This window comes from Thunnus thynnus, chromosome 6 (assembly GCF_963924715.1).
Source record: "Thunnus thynnus chromosome 6, fThuThy2.1, whole genome shotgun sequence".
NCBI classification, from domain to species: Eukaryota; Metazoa; Chordata; class Actinopteri; order Scombriformes; family Scombridae; genus Thunnus; species Thunnus thynnus.
The window spans coordinates 14,023,159-14,041,512 of NC_089522.1; the positions used below are offsets into that span (position 1 = coordinate 14,023,159).

An 18,354-nucleotide genomic window follows, 5' to 3' on the forward strand; every position below is an offset into this window, starting at 1 on the left:
ATTGCATCCAGCAGGACTATATTACATTATCACAATCAAATGCAGCTTTTTTTATTTATTTTTTATTTTTCTGCTCACCAGTGATTTAGCGGAAAGTGTATGACTTCACAAATTAATTAGTAGATCATTAAGTTCTTTTCTTTCCTTTGGTGCAGACAGATTGGGTGGACGCTTCAGTGGCCAATTCTAAATCTATGGATGATCCGTGTTTAATAATCTTATAAAACCTCTATGTGCATGACCAGACACAGTGAGCGTCTCTATGGACCAACAAGCCATCTATAGATCCCTTTAGATGTGCTGAAGTGAATGTGAGAAATTTATTAAGTCCTTTATGTGCAGTGTGTGCCAGAAATGTATGTGAAAGCAGACATTATCAGCCCCCTAATGATGCTTATGTAATTTCATGCTTAACTTCGAGTTATATCGCATCCTCATGTAACATTAGTGCTGTTAATTACTGCAAGAATTCAAAACACAACAATAAAAAATGTAAGTTAAAATTGGATTGAATAACAGAATACTGCATGGTACAAGACATAGCTCAGATATTAGCAAAGCAGCAGTGGAAACCCAGAGAAGCAGATCCGTACATAAAAGTTTCATCTTTTTTTCATTTGCTTTATTAAAATAGTATAATAAAAACAGTACTTTTTTTCTCCTACCTATGATATACACAATAATCTGTATTGGCTTGGTGAGCAGGGTAACCAGCTATCTGATAACATATTAAACTATAGCTGCTCTGGCAGTTCCTCTGCCTGCTGAGTCACACAGTACGTCCCAGCAGCTGCAGTAGCAAAGATTCTGAATGGTTTGATGTTGTGAAACCGTTTGGTTTGAGTCTATATTCTGCACACTGTTGTCATCCGAATGCTGATAAGAAATATCTACAGTAGACTTTCTGTAGTTTCAGACTTGATGAAACCACCCAATGTTTGGTCCACTGTTACACAGACAGCCATTTTGTGTATATGTGTGTGCTTTCTTAGACAGTAGAGAGTAGATCTGTGTACTGTATGTCTGAATACTATAATATCTTCTGAGTCTTTCATTAATGTGCTTGTAACATCAGTATTTTTCCTGATAAAAATTATTTTGGGAGAAAAAAGAAACATCTGAAATAAAAAAAAAAATTCAAATTGAACTTAAAATGGGTATAACATGGTGTTTATCTTAAAAATAATGTGAAATAGTTTTTCTTTTTTTTCATTGTTTTGAATTGAAAAACAATTTCATTATTGTACACATAGTGAATTATATTTCTCCTAATTTGAATTGATCATTTAAATTATTGTCAGTTTACTATAAAAGGTTGAAGTCTAGAGGGTTGTCAGCTTTGAAAATAGAACAGACTAAAGACACAGGTACATCCACAGATGAAATTGTCTCCTGCGATTAAGCTGTGTTCACAGCCACCATGCAGCAGCTCCTCTAAATATACTCCTAAATGAAGCAGCTCAGGTGTGGCAACCTCTGTAAACAGCCGTCTGTGTGTATGAGGTGTCAAACGATTCAGCCAACTAACGTCAAACGCCTCACTAGCATCTAAGATCTGAACCTCTGAATGCACGCCAATAATTCACGTAGACTCACAATGGAAACAAGACTTCACACACATGTGGCATAGGTGTGGCGCTGGTGGTGGTCATATCCTACCACATATCCGCCACACCTACCTGTGTATAATCTCATATGCACACATAGCTACGCCACATCAACACACTACATCTTACAGTTTGATAGATAACTAGGCATGCGTATAGGTACACGTTGTAAGAGGAGCGCATGTTTACATTTGGTGCACAGCCACATATTTCACTGTCACTTCTCTGCCGCTCGCTCTCTCACTTAACCACTCGCTTGCTTATGCACTGCCCTACTCCTTGGAAGGAGCTATGCTACCAGGAGTTTCCCAGGCAACAACACAGACTCACATTTCGAAACAGCCCTGCTCAGAGGTTCCCAAACGTTATTGATTTCCGACTGAATGGGTATTTGGAGTTATTATTGGCATTTAAAAATGTTTTTTTGGCCTGGTGGGCTGCCAGGCCAACAACAACCCCTGCCAGGCCAAAAAAACTTTTTTTAAATGCCATTATAGGGGAAACACTGATACTGTTTAACTGTAAAACGAGAATGTCAAAAACGGCAGAGCAAAAACCGAGCACTACCCAACTCGCAGTACATTACCCACCACATCACCCACCCTAACCCTAAACCCCCAGTGTGTCGTTGCCAGATTTGGTGTGTCTGCACCCTAATGATTCAGCCAAGTAATGCACAGTAAATTCACCATGTACCTGCTACAGCTAAAGTGCATGTATATATGTATACATGCACTTTGGCAAGCTGTATCAACATACTACACGAGTTGAAAAAGGCTGTAGCTAATGTTAGTCCAGCTGCTGGGAACAGCTGCTCACCTGGATCGATGTCTGTCCACTGCTAAAATGCATTCATACTCAGAGCAGGGGAGTGTCACTTATACAGTTCATCACTTTTGTGTTGATTTTGTTGGAAGCATGTGTAGCTAATTACAGTCCTGCTGTCTGACACTCCATGGAATTTCCACAACTTTATGCCTCAGAGTTCAACACGTCACAGTGAGCAGATTGGGGCATGCTGCATCTTCTTTCTTCCTCGGAGGGCAGGGAGGTATGTTTGTTTTACAATTAGTGCGGCTCTTACTGGTGGTCACCAAACTATATGAAACGACCACCGCTAATCAGAAGATCGGTGGTTCGATTCCCAGCTCCTCCAGTCCATATGTCAATGTGTCCTTAGGCAAGATACAGAACCTCAAATTGCTCCTAATGGCTGCGCCAGCACCCTGCGTGGTAGCTTGCTGCCATCAGTGTGTGAGTGTGCGTGTAGATGGCTGAATGTGGCTTGTAGTGTAAAAGCGCTTTGAGTGCTCTGAAGACTAGAAAGGAGCTATATAAGTGCAGTCCATTTATCATTTACCTATGTCACGTGTGTAATGTCTGTGTCTCCATTGTGAGTCTATGTAAATTGTTGGCGTGCATTCAGAGGTTTGGTCAGATCTTAGGTGTCTTAAGCCAGCGCTAGTGAGGCGTTTGACGTTAGTTCGCTGAATCATTTGTCACCTTATACAAATGTAACATGTGCTCCACTTACAACATGTACCATTATGTGCGCCTATATATCTTTTTCATCTGAGGTGTAGTGTATTGATGAGGCATTTGCTACAGCTTTGCAAAGTACACGTATACACATAGACATGCACTTAAGTCATAGCAGGTGATTCTGTGTGTGTGTGTGTGTGTGTGTGTGTGTGTGCGTGTGTGGTTTCTGTAGAGCACAAAGTTCGTGTTGGAAAAAGCTACATCGGATCTTATATTTTACATTAATGACAAAGAAATATAGGGCCACACATCTCTCCCTAAGGCATGTTTTCCGTCAGTAGGTATGTTGTGAACAACATACAGATTCAGATTAAACTCTTTAAAAAAAAAAAAAACAGGTTCACATTTTTGAGAATATTAGAGTTGCTCAACTCACACTGAGAGTGAAACTCTCCTGATCAATATTCCTTTGGAGTATGGTGGGGCGTAAATGAGCTAGACACACTAAAAGCCAACAATGCCTGACAACCCAAGCTGTTCTGCACCCCCTGGATCATCTTATCAAGCCTATCACGGCTCTGCACCTCCATGTGCTTCTCCATGGCAGGGTTCAGGCTATTTTGAGTGCTTTCAGATCCATGAAATTGGATGTGAATTTGCATTTTTGGGCTAGCTACTCCAATGTGACCCATTGTAATGAATGAGAGGCGATTGTAGAGAAGAAAAATTGAAGCCATTCTGTTGAAGTGTGAGCTTGAGGATGATTTGTGATGTGGTTACATTTGTCACATAACCACTGGACAAAAGGCATCAGAGGTTTAAAAAAAAATCCAAAAGGACCTTTATTTGAAGTTCTTTAGCAATGGACTAAAGAACTTTTTAGCTTAATTAAGCTCCTGTCCCTTAATGAAAGTATTTCTGAAGGAAGCTGACCAGTCAGAGCGGATCTGGATCGAATATATTCTTAAAAAACTACAGTATGACCCCTTAGGCTTTTTTACCTTATAACATCTTTAACAAAAAAAAATCATGTTAGATTTGACAGAAAATAGGACATTAATATAAATGGTAATTAACATCCGATAAATGTCTGATGGTATTTCTATTGCTACAGTACAGTACTTTTATCCAACACCATGTAAACCTGGTAAAAGTGTAGAATACAGCCAAGGTTGACAGGATAATGAAATGTTAGGGAATTATCAAATCTTTATGGTCCTCTTGGGACCATGACTGTCTGTACCAAATGTTATGTCAATCCATTCAAGAGCTGTAGACATATTTTACTCTGGCAGACGGACTAACATTGCCATCACTAGAGAATAAAGGAAACTATACAAAAAAGGGACTAAAAGTGCATGAACAGGGTAGTGTAGGTTTCAAAAGAACCATCTCTCTTCTTACTAAACCTAAATTATGTCTTTTTTAGAGTCGCAAGTTGCAACAGCCAAGGCTGTGGGTGAGTTGCCAGTGATTCATCCACCTCCCACCCAGCTGTCTTCAAACAGCAAACTGGAAGAGCCTTCACTCACTATTGCCATTATTCTGTAAAACCTTTTTACTAAATCATTTACTTTTCTTTGATTACCTCAACAAAATTGTGCAAGTGCATTTTAATCCATCCAAAATTCGGGAGTCTAAATAACGAAATGACAGAGGTATGCCGCAAAAGCACGTGGTAGTTGGATATCTCCTCTCACTCTTATGTTGCCTACACACTTAAAGGTGCCATGTGGAGTTTCCTTGTAAACAAACAAAAGTTATGTTTACAGTGAGTGTTACTCACCAAAATACATTATGTGTATTTTGAGGTCTAACATGTGTGTTGAATGTATTTTCTTCCTCATAAAACATTTGCAAAACCGAATTTTTTGAGTATTAATGCTGCATTAAAGCCACCTGTAGATCATTGAAATAGTTTGAAACCAATGGCGGGACATTGCATCAGATCACCCACGTGTACACTCACGTGCATGTGCATCTTTGTGTGTGTGCACAATGCTCCACAGTGCTACTAAAGGTCAGAAACAGGGCACCTTTAAGTACCATTGGATTAAGTTATACTTGTACCCAGGACCAACTCTAGTTCTTGTATGACCACTAGACTTCATTTTTCAAATACGGCTCTGTACTGTAATCACCAGATTTTATGTTTGTAAAAATTCTCATTGACTGTTTTTTGTTTTGTTTTTTACTTTATGGATGATTTTATTTGTAAATGTTCTTTTATGCTGTTGTTTTTATGTGTGACCGTTTTGATATTGTCACCCTGCACTAGAAAACACTTAGTACACTTGCTTAAAAACTGATATTCAAACAACATTATTATTATAATTTTTTCATCAAGCGAAATGACAGGAGAATGTATAATACCTAACGTACCATGAAAACACCACACAGAGAGAACAAAGACCAATATATAGAACAGTAACCACTGTAGCCACCAAGAGCAACATACAAGAACAACTTTGGAATCTAGTCATCTCAGGTTTAACGATATTTTAACTTCAACCCAACTTGTATAGCAAATTTCCAAATAACTGTAAATAAACATATTTACGAGCTTCTACACAGCATTGGGTGTCAATCCAGTGAGTAATAATTTATTGAAATCCTGCTGGATTGACGTTTTTCCACTTTAGAAGTAACATAACGTTATTCATCTCTAATATTTCTACTCTCTCTTTGACACAAACACACACACACAAGTGGCATCATGAAACATGCAACAATAGAGTTTTCGAAAATGTAATTTCATGCAATGCTTTTAGAAACCTCTGACATGCAGCTAAGTATAATAGACGAGTCAAAGCCTTTTGAAATTATTTGGGGAAAAACAACATTGTACAGTAAAGCAAAGTTTAATAGAACCTTTTTAAGTGGGTAAACACTGAAATATTAAAATATGAGAAAAACTAATCTATTGAGAAGTTCTGTTTTAATACCAATGAAGTACAAAATATCCTTGGAATGTTATATTGAAACCTTTGAAGATACAAGATTTAGATTTAGATACAGGAGAGAGTTTGAGGAACAGAGTAGGTATTTCTATGGTGTAGCCGTTTGAATTATGCTGTTGGGTTGTTACCATCCGAAATCCATATTTAAATACTATAAATTTAAATAAATACATAAATACTCTGTAGTCAAAAGGGTACAAAAAGCTACAATCAACAAGCGATCATATGTTGTTTCTGCAAAGGACATTTATGATAGATGGTAAAACCCATCATCCGCTCACAAAATCTACCATTTATCATATGTATTTGTCTCCTTCCCATCTTGCTTCATCTCTCTCATCTCCTCTGTTCATGCAGTGAACTCTTAACAGTGAGTGACACATGACATTTGAGGAGTGATAAACATCAAAGAGGCCTAATTCTTACAGAGTGCTACTGCTGGTGTCTCCTGACAATTACAAAACTGTTGTGAAGTGCTGCATTCAGAAAAAACCCACTGCCTTCCTCCGAAAAAGTAGATTTGAAGCACAGACTGAGCACTTAGCATCATAGTGCTGATCAGAAATCGAGAAATGTTGTCCCTACCTCAGATGCTTTCCAGCTCAAAATAGACTTAATTTTCACCTGAGGCATGAGACCACAAATGATGGAAATGAGTGTTGTATGGTGGAAGCTTCATATTAATGACCAGAGCAGATATCGTTCAGACTGAACACTTATTCTCCAACATGCTGCAGTTTTACAGAAAGGGGAGAAACAGCGGACTTCATACCTGACATCTTGAACATACACTTTTCATTACTAAAGCCATTGACAAAGCATAGGGCAGCTTATTTCCTTGAAACTTCAAAATGAAATCATCTCTGTGTGTAGCTTGAAACAAGGTATTTTCAGTATATTCTCCATAGTAACACTGAATTATTACCATTACCAGGTTTCTCATAATGTGTCACATTTACTGTAAATATTACAAATGTAAATAGTACATCTTTTACATTTCTTGATATACAGTTTAAACTAAACATTAATTACCTTATTTAATTACTTAAATTAAACAAGTCACGACAATGAGAGGGGCAAGAAGAAAAAAAAAAACATGAGATAGAAATCTTGCAAATTAATTACACAGATAAGGTAGTTAAGTTAGACAGGAGCCAGTAAGGAAAAAAATGCAAATTGTGTGCAATTATAGGACTGAAATCACGGACAGCAAGATACAAGGGAGTTGCATCCTGCATTGCTTTCATAAATACAGCTATTTCACCCTTCATTAAACACTGTATTACCCTTGTGGCTCTATAAGCTACACAGCAATGAGCTTGTAGCATGTTCCTTCTTCAGGACGGGCCTCCAATACACCTTGCCTGTATTGCAGACATTGCAATTTGTTGTATAATGTTGCATCTTGCATCAGTGAAAATCCTTTCACTTACAACAAAAATATCCCAGGGAGATTAGGAAACTCAATCTGGCTCAATAACAAACTACAGTAGATTATTCCTTCCAGCGCTCCCAGCAGGCAAGCAGGGCCTTTTAAACATTTAAGTCTGTATTGTCAACAGGATCAAGAACCTTTATACTTTTAGAGGTTTAAGCCCCTACCAGATGGTAACAGAAACTGTTATATCATCCATTTTTCAGAGGATTAAAAATGTAGGCTATCTTAACTCTTATGTATGCACTACACATTCATGCAATACAAATTTGATGGTGAGAGACCTCATTAGTTGGTGCAAATCTAAGACATTGATCTTGTCCAGCATCATCAGCAAGGAATTCCATGAACACATTGCCAAATATAGATTACATTAGTAAAGAAAGTAATAATGTTGTTAATAATAATCTTGCTGTAATCACGTGTCTATATTTGTTTTCTGCCTAAAAGCATTGGTTGCGGGATACCAGACTTGATAAGATTACCAGCTGAACATTATTGTAGACCCTTGTATTCTCTTCATTAATGGCCTTTACCTTGGTGTTTGTCTCACAGAGTTATTACAAGACTGAGAGGTGCAAGCCCCCTTGGTGTTTGAAAGAGCATACTGAGCTACTCTGAGTCAGTCTGTTACAAATGACACAATACTGACTCTCATAACAGGCTTCTCCTCCATGAATTATTTCCTTGAACTGAGACCCGCTCAATCACACAGCACACTTAATTAAGTTAAACCAAGAGCAATAAATAAGACGTATGACACATCAGCACTGATGCTTGTCCTCATCCGTTGACAAAAGCAGCGGGTCCCAGGTCAGGCCCCGGCAATGGATGAGTCCAATCATGATGACATACAGTTCAGGTCAGGCCTCGAAAATTGATAGGAAATGTGAATATGATCAACAGCCTGCTGGCAACTCAGGACACCAATTTGCACTATATGCTGAAGATTTAATGCTGCTTTGTGACAAAGAAGCACCAAATAGTGCAGAGATGGATACCTCTTATGCTCTCCCTGCCAAGGATCATCTCTGCATCTGCTATGGCAGAGAAACAGACATCAGAATTCAATCTAGCTGCACCATCTGTTCACAGATATCAGGGCTGTCATTTGATATGGGCTGCCCATCAAGAGTGGGGGCTTCAAGTTCACCTTGCCATCAGAGATGCCTTAGACTCTGGTCTTATAAAATGTGATGGATGAACACTGTAAAGCATCAACTATACAGGGTCTGTCAAGGCCCACCACACAATCACACAGTCTTCTTCACAGGTCTATGAGAAGTTTAGAACCACCAATCAGAGTAAACAGCATAGCACTGGAGCTCTAATCAGGGTTAAAAGGTGAAAACATACCGTGATATACACACGACCGGTTGATTTGTCTTTTCTCATTAATAGCCTAACAGTATCAGCCTAAGATTCTCTTGTCACTGGTTGTTTTTTGTTAGATAAGATCTGACAACAAACAATTTCCTAGAGAATCCTACTGAGTCATTATACTTTCAGCGAACCACAACGTCTGAAGTGTAACAAAACTTTTACTTTCTAAGACAAACAAAAATAGAACTGAACTCAAAAGAACTGAAGATGAATTGAGGTGAACTAAACTCAGCTGAAGTGAAAACATAAAATTGAAAAAAACATAGATATTGTTCAAGACAATACAAGAAAAAGACAAATTTAAGTGTTGTATTTTGCTTGCTGGAAACATATATTACCAATAAAAGTGGAATTATTCTGAAAAAATGCACAGTATAGTTTGCTTATAATATGAACTTACATGCAATGTGCAGACTGGACTCTCTGCTGACAATGGTGCCAAAAGAGTTTGATGCCAGGCACTGATAGATGCCAACATCTTCCTCTTTATTCAGATGGCTGATGTGTAAGTTTCCTCCCATGAGAGAATAGCGTGACCCTGGTCTGGGCAGGATGAAAGAGTCATTTAGCTTCCACCTGTGAATGCAAGCACACAACAAAATTACACATACAGAAAGTTTTGGTGTACTGTTTATTGTCATTTCCATGTATCCGTTGTCTGATAATCACTTTTAATAAATTGCCCAATTATTGTAATATAGAGACTACCCAGTATTCTAAACTGTGACTAAACAGCCCTTATTGTGGATGAAGCAAACATTAACAGAAATAACACAGTCTGATGTGCGTTGCAGCAAAACCAAAATTAGTTTAACTGAAATGAGAGGCAATCAGCAAGTCACTTCAAAAGAGTATTCATTCTATTCAAACTTTTACTAACTACAAACAGAAGTCTCACTCACAAATCAAATGCTCTAAATTCCTGACATTTCCTTTTCTTTTCAGTCTGTTTGTCAATCAACCACAGCCCCATGAGGAAGGCCCTTTCACTGTGAATCAAAATCCTCCTCTCTAATCATAGTGATTATCAGACAAGAGGGCTAAGCACCGGGACTGCTCAAACAAAATGGCCACACGCAAAGCACAGAATAACGGTTCTTTTTGATTAAACCTCTTGTTTTGAGTAATATGGGAGTCCAGCAAGTGTGTGTGTGTGTGTGTGTGTGTGTGTGTGTGTGTGTGTGTGTGAAAGAGGGAGAGAGAGAGAGAGAGAGAGAGAGAGAGAGAGAGAGAGAGAGAGAGCAAGATGCAATTGCAAACAATCAACTTCTAACTGTACAAGTGGCTTGCTTGATTTGGGAGACCTAATGTTGTTCACTTTGTGTAATTAAGGCTTATGGGCTAAGAAAACCTGCTGAGTTGATGCTCAGTTCAACTAAATGCAGCATCTGACCATTACCTCCTAAATTGTGTAGAGTAAAATGCTCAGTTTCTATTTGCTGTGAATTCAAGAAGAGTTCACAACATGAAAAGGATTAAACGCCACTTTGTTTTGCAGAAAACTTTCTAAATGTATTCAGATACAATTTATCAATTCAATAGGTTCTTGAAATTGTCTGCATTCTACTCAGGCAAATTTAGTGTGCAAATTGCACTTTCATTCTCAAACCAAATCACATTCAAAGGGAAAGAAAATAAGAAAAAAAGAGGAAAGTAAACAGACTAAAAAGAAAAGTGACACTTGCAAAAGGAGACTCTCTCGAAACTGCTTTTCATTGTAGAAATAAGGCACAATTAGGGTGAATATTAGCTCCTTGGTCTTGATTAGATTTTCACAGTTCTCTGAAAAAAAGGAAGCTAGAGGTTTCTATTTCTGATTTTCTGCCTCCTTTTTCAGTGGGAAGGATTTAGACAAAGAGAGTAGGAGGCAGGGCTGAAGAAGTGAGGGAATAGGGGGGACATATGCAGCAGAGCAGTGCTCAGTGGCAGATTGGCTGATTAGATTGATTTAATGATTTGGTGTTGCAGCTGGAACAGGTCCAAGAGCTCCAGATGAGACAAATCAAGGGCCATGGTGACAATTTGAAGTAGGGGCTCTATGTGGCAGCGGCCGTTGGGTAGCCTTAGACAAATTAATTTGTCCTTGGCTCCCCTGAAATAGACCTGCCTACATTTGCAGCGGTGAGGAGCCACTCAGCATATGGTGTCCTGCTGCCGAACCTCACAAGGACCCAAACCCCTTTCAAAACCCATTTCCAAAGCTGGCACACATGATCATTGGTTAAAAAAAAAGATAATTGCCAAGGCGATGACAGTCCTATGATGTATGCTGGTTGAACTAACAATGCAGCAATATGTCCATCTGAATATGAGTCCCACCATTAAAAGGGATAAAAGTATGATATCATAACAGCTTGTGATCAATCTGAAAATCACTTCTTAATGTGGTATATCAACTGCCACAGTTGGTGGCACTTGCTGTAATTAAAGAGCTAATTAAAGCTAAATTTGATTTGATATGGAGCCGGGCACGCTCTCAGGACTTGAACTCAGAAGGGCAAAAAACTTGCAGATTTGAACTCATAAATTGGTTTTCATTTCAAAAGTAGGACTATCCAGACAGTGAAATAGCGACTGATTGCTTAATAAGTATTCCAGCCGATCCAAGTGATAAGATCTTGTACATTCATTTCAATTTGTGCCCATTAGGCATAACACCAAGGATCTTCAAGCTACATTAACGGCCGCATATGCTGATGTTATGAGGGATCGTTTCAACCTATTACACATTAAATGCTTGGCTTTGCAATTTGCATTTAATTACACTGACGGGAGTACAACAGCTATGTATCCCCATTTGATAGATTATGAATTAATAGTTTATGCGCTTGATGCACTTTAAAGCAAATCATCGTTTGTCATTTGTTTTCATTTGTCATCATTTTAGCGGCAGAAGAATTGGGCATCAATTTGTTTCTAACACAGTCACTGGGGGATCACTGAACCACACAGGGCCAGTGTACAGTCCAACAAGTTATTTAAATCATGCTTATCATGTAGTGATAACCTCCAATAAGATGCCCCGTGGCAACGTCTATGCAGCCTTTGACAGTAGGGTTTCACATAAAATGTCTAAAGGTCTAAAGCAGAGATATGGAAGAAAATCTTCTGCCACTTCATTTCTGGTGTGTGAAACATACTCCACTGGTGTTTATCCTCATCACTCTATCTCTGTCATGATAGCAGCCGAGTTTTGGTGCATGATTCTCTTGGGTCACTTGATCTTTTCAGTGGTCAGTGACACTGATGACAGGAAGCTCTCTAAATGAATTGTACAGCAGATCAATGTCCACTCGCCAATGCAAATATATATTAGACCAACAACTGAGGCCAATTAATTCATCATTCTCAAATTAACCACGACTGACAGGGAAGCTAACTGCTGCAGGCAGTGAGCAGCAGCGAGCCATAATGTCCACAAATACCTAGTTTTCCCTGGGCAATAAATCCAGTCTTGCTTGGGTGTTTTGTGCAAATGTTGAAAGCTCTGGGATATTACCTAAAGGTTCTGTGTAACAAAAACCCAACTGTGTGCATGGAGAGATGCCTGCAGGTCTTACCTGTAGAAGGGTGGTGGGTGTCCCTGGGCCTCACAGCTAAACACCACCTCTCTGCGATTCTCGCCAGGTTGAAGGGGAAACACCACACTGCCGGGTTGTTTGGTGAACACAGGCCTCAGCAGGACTCCACTTCCTGGGTGGAGAACCAACAAAACTAGATCAGCTTTGATGTCCTGATTAGCCTGAAAACACTTTTAACATTTTTCTAGCTAGCAAGCAGATATCGAAGGCTTACAGAGGACAGAAGCAAGTGGAAAACAGTGCTAAACAAGAGAAGGGTGAATCGCTATATCTGTCAGCCATGTGAGCAGAGCATGAGCATTTTTCGTATCAGTCATAAAAAGTTGCTATATCCCTGAGGTACTGCATAATCAGCTGCAACCTTCATGAAACTTTAAAAAGGACCTATTATGCTCATTTCCAGCTCTATATTTTTATTCAGGGACTCCACTAGAGTAGCTTTGCATGATTCAAATTTCAAAAAACTCTTTATTTATCTTACACTGGCCCATTATGCAGCCCCTCAGTTCAGCCTCTGTCTCTTAACAGGCAGTCTTAGCTCCTGTCACTTTAAGACCCCGCTCCCAATGAGCCTACTGTTCTGATTGGCCAGTTTCAGGAAGCCTGTCGAGGGGCAGCCGTATCAGAGTCGCGTTAAGTTACTATTGATGAAAACCTAACATTTCCTGCTTTTGCTGTTTCACATTAAAAGTTTTTAAATGACCAAATAACTATTGTGAGGAAATGAAACGTGTTCACCACCGAATTAGCAGAGCTTCATTAGCGGCACTATTATTCAATAAAAACAGTACAAGCAGAAACAGTCACAGTGATGTTTTATGAGGAGCTGCAGATGACCAGCACACCTCCAACAGGTAAACAGCTTATTTTACTTTACCCTGCTGTGTAGTGGAAAACACAGCATGCCAGCACGACTCAAGTCATGACTCGGTGTGACTACCCCCAAAACAATGGAAAAACAACATAATGTTGGCAGAGCGGAGCAGTAAACTGGCACACTGTGCATGGAGCATATGAAGAAATCCAGCATGAGCTGACCTGGGCTCGGGCTGAAAGTAGAAAAAGCTGTCAGAAACCAAGCGTTCAGAGCAGTCTGAAGCCGGTGCTTTTTGCTAACAGAGATTACTTCTACATATGTTTACCTTATCATTTGAAACTTTGGCCAAGTTTAATATGAACATCGGATATTGTAACATTATATATATATATATATATATATATATATATATATACACAAATATGGCTGAAGAAAATCATAATAGGCCCCTTTAATGCAAACATCTGAATGGCACACTGAGTTGCCACTATGCTTCAGTACAATTTCATCTAAACCCTTCGAACTTATCACCATCTTCCCAGGGAGTGAAATCTGAAATAAAATGTCACAACAAATACTACCAGTAATATGGTCTCATTTTAAATCAGCCCTCTCATTTGAGCCAACAAAATGGTGCCCTTTGCAACTCAGACAAGGAAAAATGCCTGTAGTTTCCAAGTTAGGGGAAAAATACTTGAGAGAGGAGTTGTTTTTCTTCTTGAAATACAAAATCAAAACTAAGTCTTGTGCTCTTTCTAAATATTGTTCTGAGGAGGTGAAACACTAATAGCTTTTTCCCAATATCATCCAAACTATGCATTATAACTTTTAATGCAAGCTTTCCATGATATAACAAATAGCCAGCACTGCCTGCAAATCTCTTTGAATTACACTTTTACAGTGCTTTTGCATATATGCACTGTGTGTACACTGGATATTATTATCATAATTACTCATCATGTGGTGCTCTGCAAGGAAGACATACTTTTAAATATATAATATATACAGCACAGTACATACATCAATACAATAAATTCCCTAAGTGATATAACAGAAATGTTGATTCATTGCATTCAGAAGAATAATAGAACCAAAAAAAGGAAAACACACACAAAACACAAAGACAGCATCATGTCTAGTGTGACATTCCCTTCCTAGTTAATTATGAAGGTACAATAGTGAATGCATGTTATGCAGGCAAGACCCACAGTAATTCTGTAGCAAACGAGTGACCCATGGGGTAGTCAAAACTTCATTGGAATAAACATTTCTCTCCGCAATGGAAGGGGAATTCATTTGGATTTGTCAGAAGGCATTTGCATTTCTGTAATGGCATAGAAGTGGGAAGAATCTGTAGGTAGGATAACTCATTTGTATGAGAGGCAGGTATCCTTTACAAGTCTCTGGAGCCCTGGAAGTACAGGTTTATCCTCAAGACTCAAAATAACTCTCTGAGAGGGTGGAGATGTTTGACAAGGGACCTTGTACACTGATTGTTCCTCTCCACAAGGATAAACCTCTCAGAAAGTTACACAGAATAAAATCTGCCTAATTATAATCTTTGTTAGATGAAGCGTGTCCCTCGAAACAGCGTTGAGAGATGATTGATTACTAGAAGACACTTCTTATACAGTTCATATTCAAACACAAATCCTCACACTTGTTGTATACAAACTTTCAAGGATGATAGAGCCTGCTGTAAACATGAAATGAATCATTGTGCCTTATTAAATTGATAAATGATTTCAGTTATCAAGTCATCAACATTTACATTCAGCATCATTTTGAAAAATGCTTAAATTTGGGCTATTCAGCAGGCAGCCCGGAAACGTAATCCAACCCTTCAGTTATTAATTAATACTTTGAGTCAAAGCAATAGAAAGTCAGAACTCAAAGACAAAGCATTAAATTAACAATAATTCAGTGGTATATACAGTACCAGTCAGAATTAAATTTATTTTTTAATTTTCCACAAACAGAACAGCATCTTTGTGTTTGTTCCAACATGTGTTATTTGATCTTATAAGTTCTCCAACCTAAATAACCTTACCTAAATAAGATTACCTTAACCTATATGTAATCTTGCTTGCTCTACAATTTAGCAACTGTATATTACTGTTAAAAAGTATGCCATTAATTGATTATGCATGCTACAGTTTATCACAGAAAATAATGTCAAAACTTGATGATGCTACAAAACCCAAAGAGATTTAATCAACAATATAGTTAAGCTTTTAACAGTATTCATTCACATTTGAAGGAGTAACGTTGTTTTGTATGTATATTTGGCACAATTTTAATGAAATTTCACTTCCAAGTCTGGCAATTACAGCAACAACAGCTTTATGTAAAAAAAAGATTATTATATTGAACTATTGAAGTAACCACTGTTTTTCTTAAAAGCTGCTTCATTTTTTAGGGTTGTTAAATACAGCAGTTTAGTATGACTAAATGAATGCGTGGAAACTGGAAAAAGAAAATGCACTGCTCTGCTTCATGCTTAACTTAATTTTATGACCTCCTGATTAAGAATGTGTGGGAAAAAAATTGTTTTTGAGCGCAGTGAGTGATTCATGGTGCTTATTTAATGCGTTGGACCTCTCACTTATCACTTGTGCCCTGCTGTTGCTACACTTAAAGCACAAACAACTGTGTACGCTCAAAAGAACATCTTGCATTACCCCTCCTGCAACCACAAGCGAACACCCTCAACACACTGAACCATGTTTGTCAGACTTTATTTGCATAACCTTGGTGTGTATTGCACTCAATCCCTGAGTGGACTGCCGTACGCAAATGTAACTCAATATTCAATTAATGGGAAATTAATCAACAAAGATATTTGGAAGCCCGTACGCTCAGTCATGGCAGCGCTGAACTGACCTGATCTTTGGCAGCACCATGGCAACTGTTATTATAATGGTGAATAAGTGTCAGAATAATGAGAGGGGATTGAGCTCCGGGGGCTGTGCCTAGGGCGTCAGTTCAAACTGATGCAAACTCTCTGAAAGTCTTTCGTTGCCCTAACGGGAATGAATAAGTAAGAGGTGGTAGGGAAAAGCGGAATAATTTTAAGCCTTGCTTTCTGGTAATCAAACATTGAGGTGTTACACACTACACCAGTCAGCTCAGCCTGGAATCCACCAGCCAAGAACATGAAAGGATTTTTTTTTCCCAGGAAGATTTCATTTTGGTGGCATAGTTGTTGGCTTGACCACATCATGGCTGCATAATGGAAATACATCAAGCCAAGAAATGAAAGTTTAAAATTTAAAATCAACACTAAGACTCTAGGTGACATATTGTTAGCCGGTTAAAGATCTAAGAGGGAGTCAAGAAATCCTGTTAAAACCAGAATGTCAGAATCTGATAGCAGGTCCAGCACTGAGCACCCCTGAACACAGAAAGCAAAATGATGAAAAAGTGCTCTATCAGAGAAGTGCACTGATCCAGAATCCTAACAGGAAGTTGACTGCACAATGCCACAGGACAGAGATGGAGGTCATTATGAAAGGGTCTTTATGAAAAAAATAGGCCGCCTCCACTCATATCTGTCACCTGCTGCCAGATGGTAATATGTGCAGCCGTTTTACCGAGACTCCTCAGACAACACAAGACTCAGCATCGTAGCACAAGTGGAAGGCAGAGGGAGCTGTTTTGGAGGCTGAAATAAAAACTAATCTCAAATTCAATACTAGCTGACAGCAAATGAATTCCTCCAGCTTACCTCAGCATGAATAAACAGGCACATGGGGAGACGGCTGTGGGGGAGGTATCGGTCGTTTGTGAGGTCCCAAATCCATTCGTTTCAGCTCAGGGTTTTATGCATCAAATAAAAAAAGCCAATCTTGCCTTTTAAAGCATCTTTCCCCTCTGTCCAGCCCGATAAGGTACACCTTTAAGGTCTCTCATTCAGGGGCAGCAAATGTTACTCCAGAGCAGAGAGAAGGTTTGGGTTGATTTGAGAAAGGTTCGATCACATTTTGTCTTGATACTTGAAATATTTGTGGGACCTATTTTTTAAGGTCCTTGAAAAACAGAAACATTGAACTTTAAATAATTAAACAATTAATATTATAACACTTTACCAGAAAAATACAAAAGTAAAAATAGTTGAAAGAGATGGCCACATTCTTGTGATTCCAGTACTATTGATGTAGTGAGGAGAAATATTAGAGACACATAAAAAGAAAAAGCCAAAGAGTCAGTCTAATACAAAATGTTCCAGGCCATACTTTCCTGCTATGACTATCAGCTTGGGTGTACTGTACTGCAGACTCTCATTAATTAAGTTGATTACATTTTCATCCACATAGTCCGAGAGGAATGTGGCCAACACATTTCCAACCATTATCCAACCACGTCACACCATTCTCTAGTTAATCAAAGCTAGTGCATCTGAAATTCAATAACACCCCTTGTATTGAGGGTATCCAGTGTTCACAAGGGAAACACAGAATTGATTAGGTCCAACTCCACATGTGTGAATGGCAAATTAAAGCAATTTTTTGTTGTTGTTGTTCTTTCTATTGAATGTCTACATAAACCCAGGAACATATTGCTTCTGAGACTGCCATTTGTCATCTAATTGTAGTAATATCCCTACCTTTTCCTTTCCAAGATTGGTGAGAAGGTTATTTGTCACTTACCAGCTACCATGGTCTACACTAATGGAAGCATTCATCATGGTTTAAACCTGTACAGTAATGTTCCCGACCACAGTAACTTACATAATGCCTGATTTGGCAATCAGTGGTTTTCATTTTTCTTGACAACACAGCGTAACATACAGAGTGGGTTTATTTACTTTGTAAATATTTCTTACAAAATGTAACATAAACCCAAGAATACTGTTAATAGGTTGTGAAACAAATCCATCATACACACACTTTACACCCTCTGACTAAACTAATATATATGTGACGATGATAATAAATGTATAATTCTTTCTGATAAATATACTCTATATAGTGTGAGAACTGCAAGGAGAATAATTACTGTCATGTCTTTGGCACTATGTAAGATAATACAGGCAAAATGTTCATATTAATGTAATTAAAAATTACTCACTGCAAATTTCAGCATCAGG

The 18,354-nt window shown here is 38.5% G+C and overlaps 1 protein-coding gene across 2 annotated transcripts in view; it reads right to left on the reverse strand.

Moving 5' to 3' along the window:
* cntn3a.1 (contactin 3a, tandem duplicate 1) overlaps nucleotides 1-18,354 on the reverse strand; it is a 78,044-nt gene that overhangs the window by 48,646 nt on the left and 11,044 nt on the right. For both annotated transcript variants that reach the window (XM_067591910.1, XM_067591908.1), the window contains exons 3-4: nucleotides 12,428-12,560; nucleotides 9,268-9,443 (exon numbers count right to left, since the gene is read on the reverse strand). In XM_067591910.1, the coding sequence (XP_067448011.1) occupies nucleotides 9,268-9,443; nucleotides 12,428-12,560 (309 nt within the window). The remainder of the gene's footprint in view (nucleotides 1-9,267; nucleotides 9,444-12,427; nucleotides 12,561-18,354) is intronic.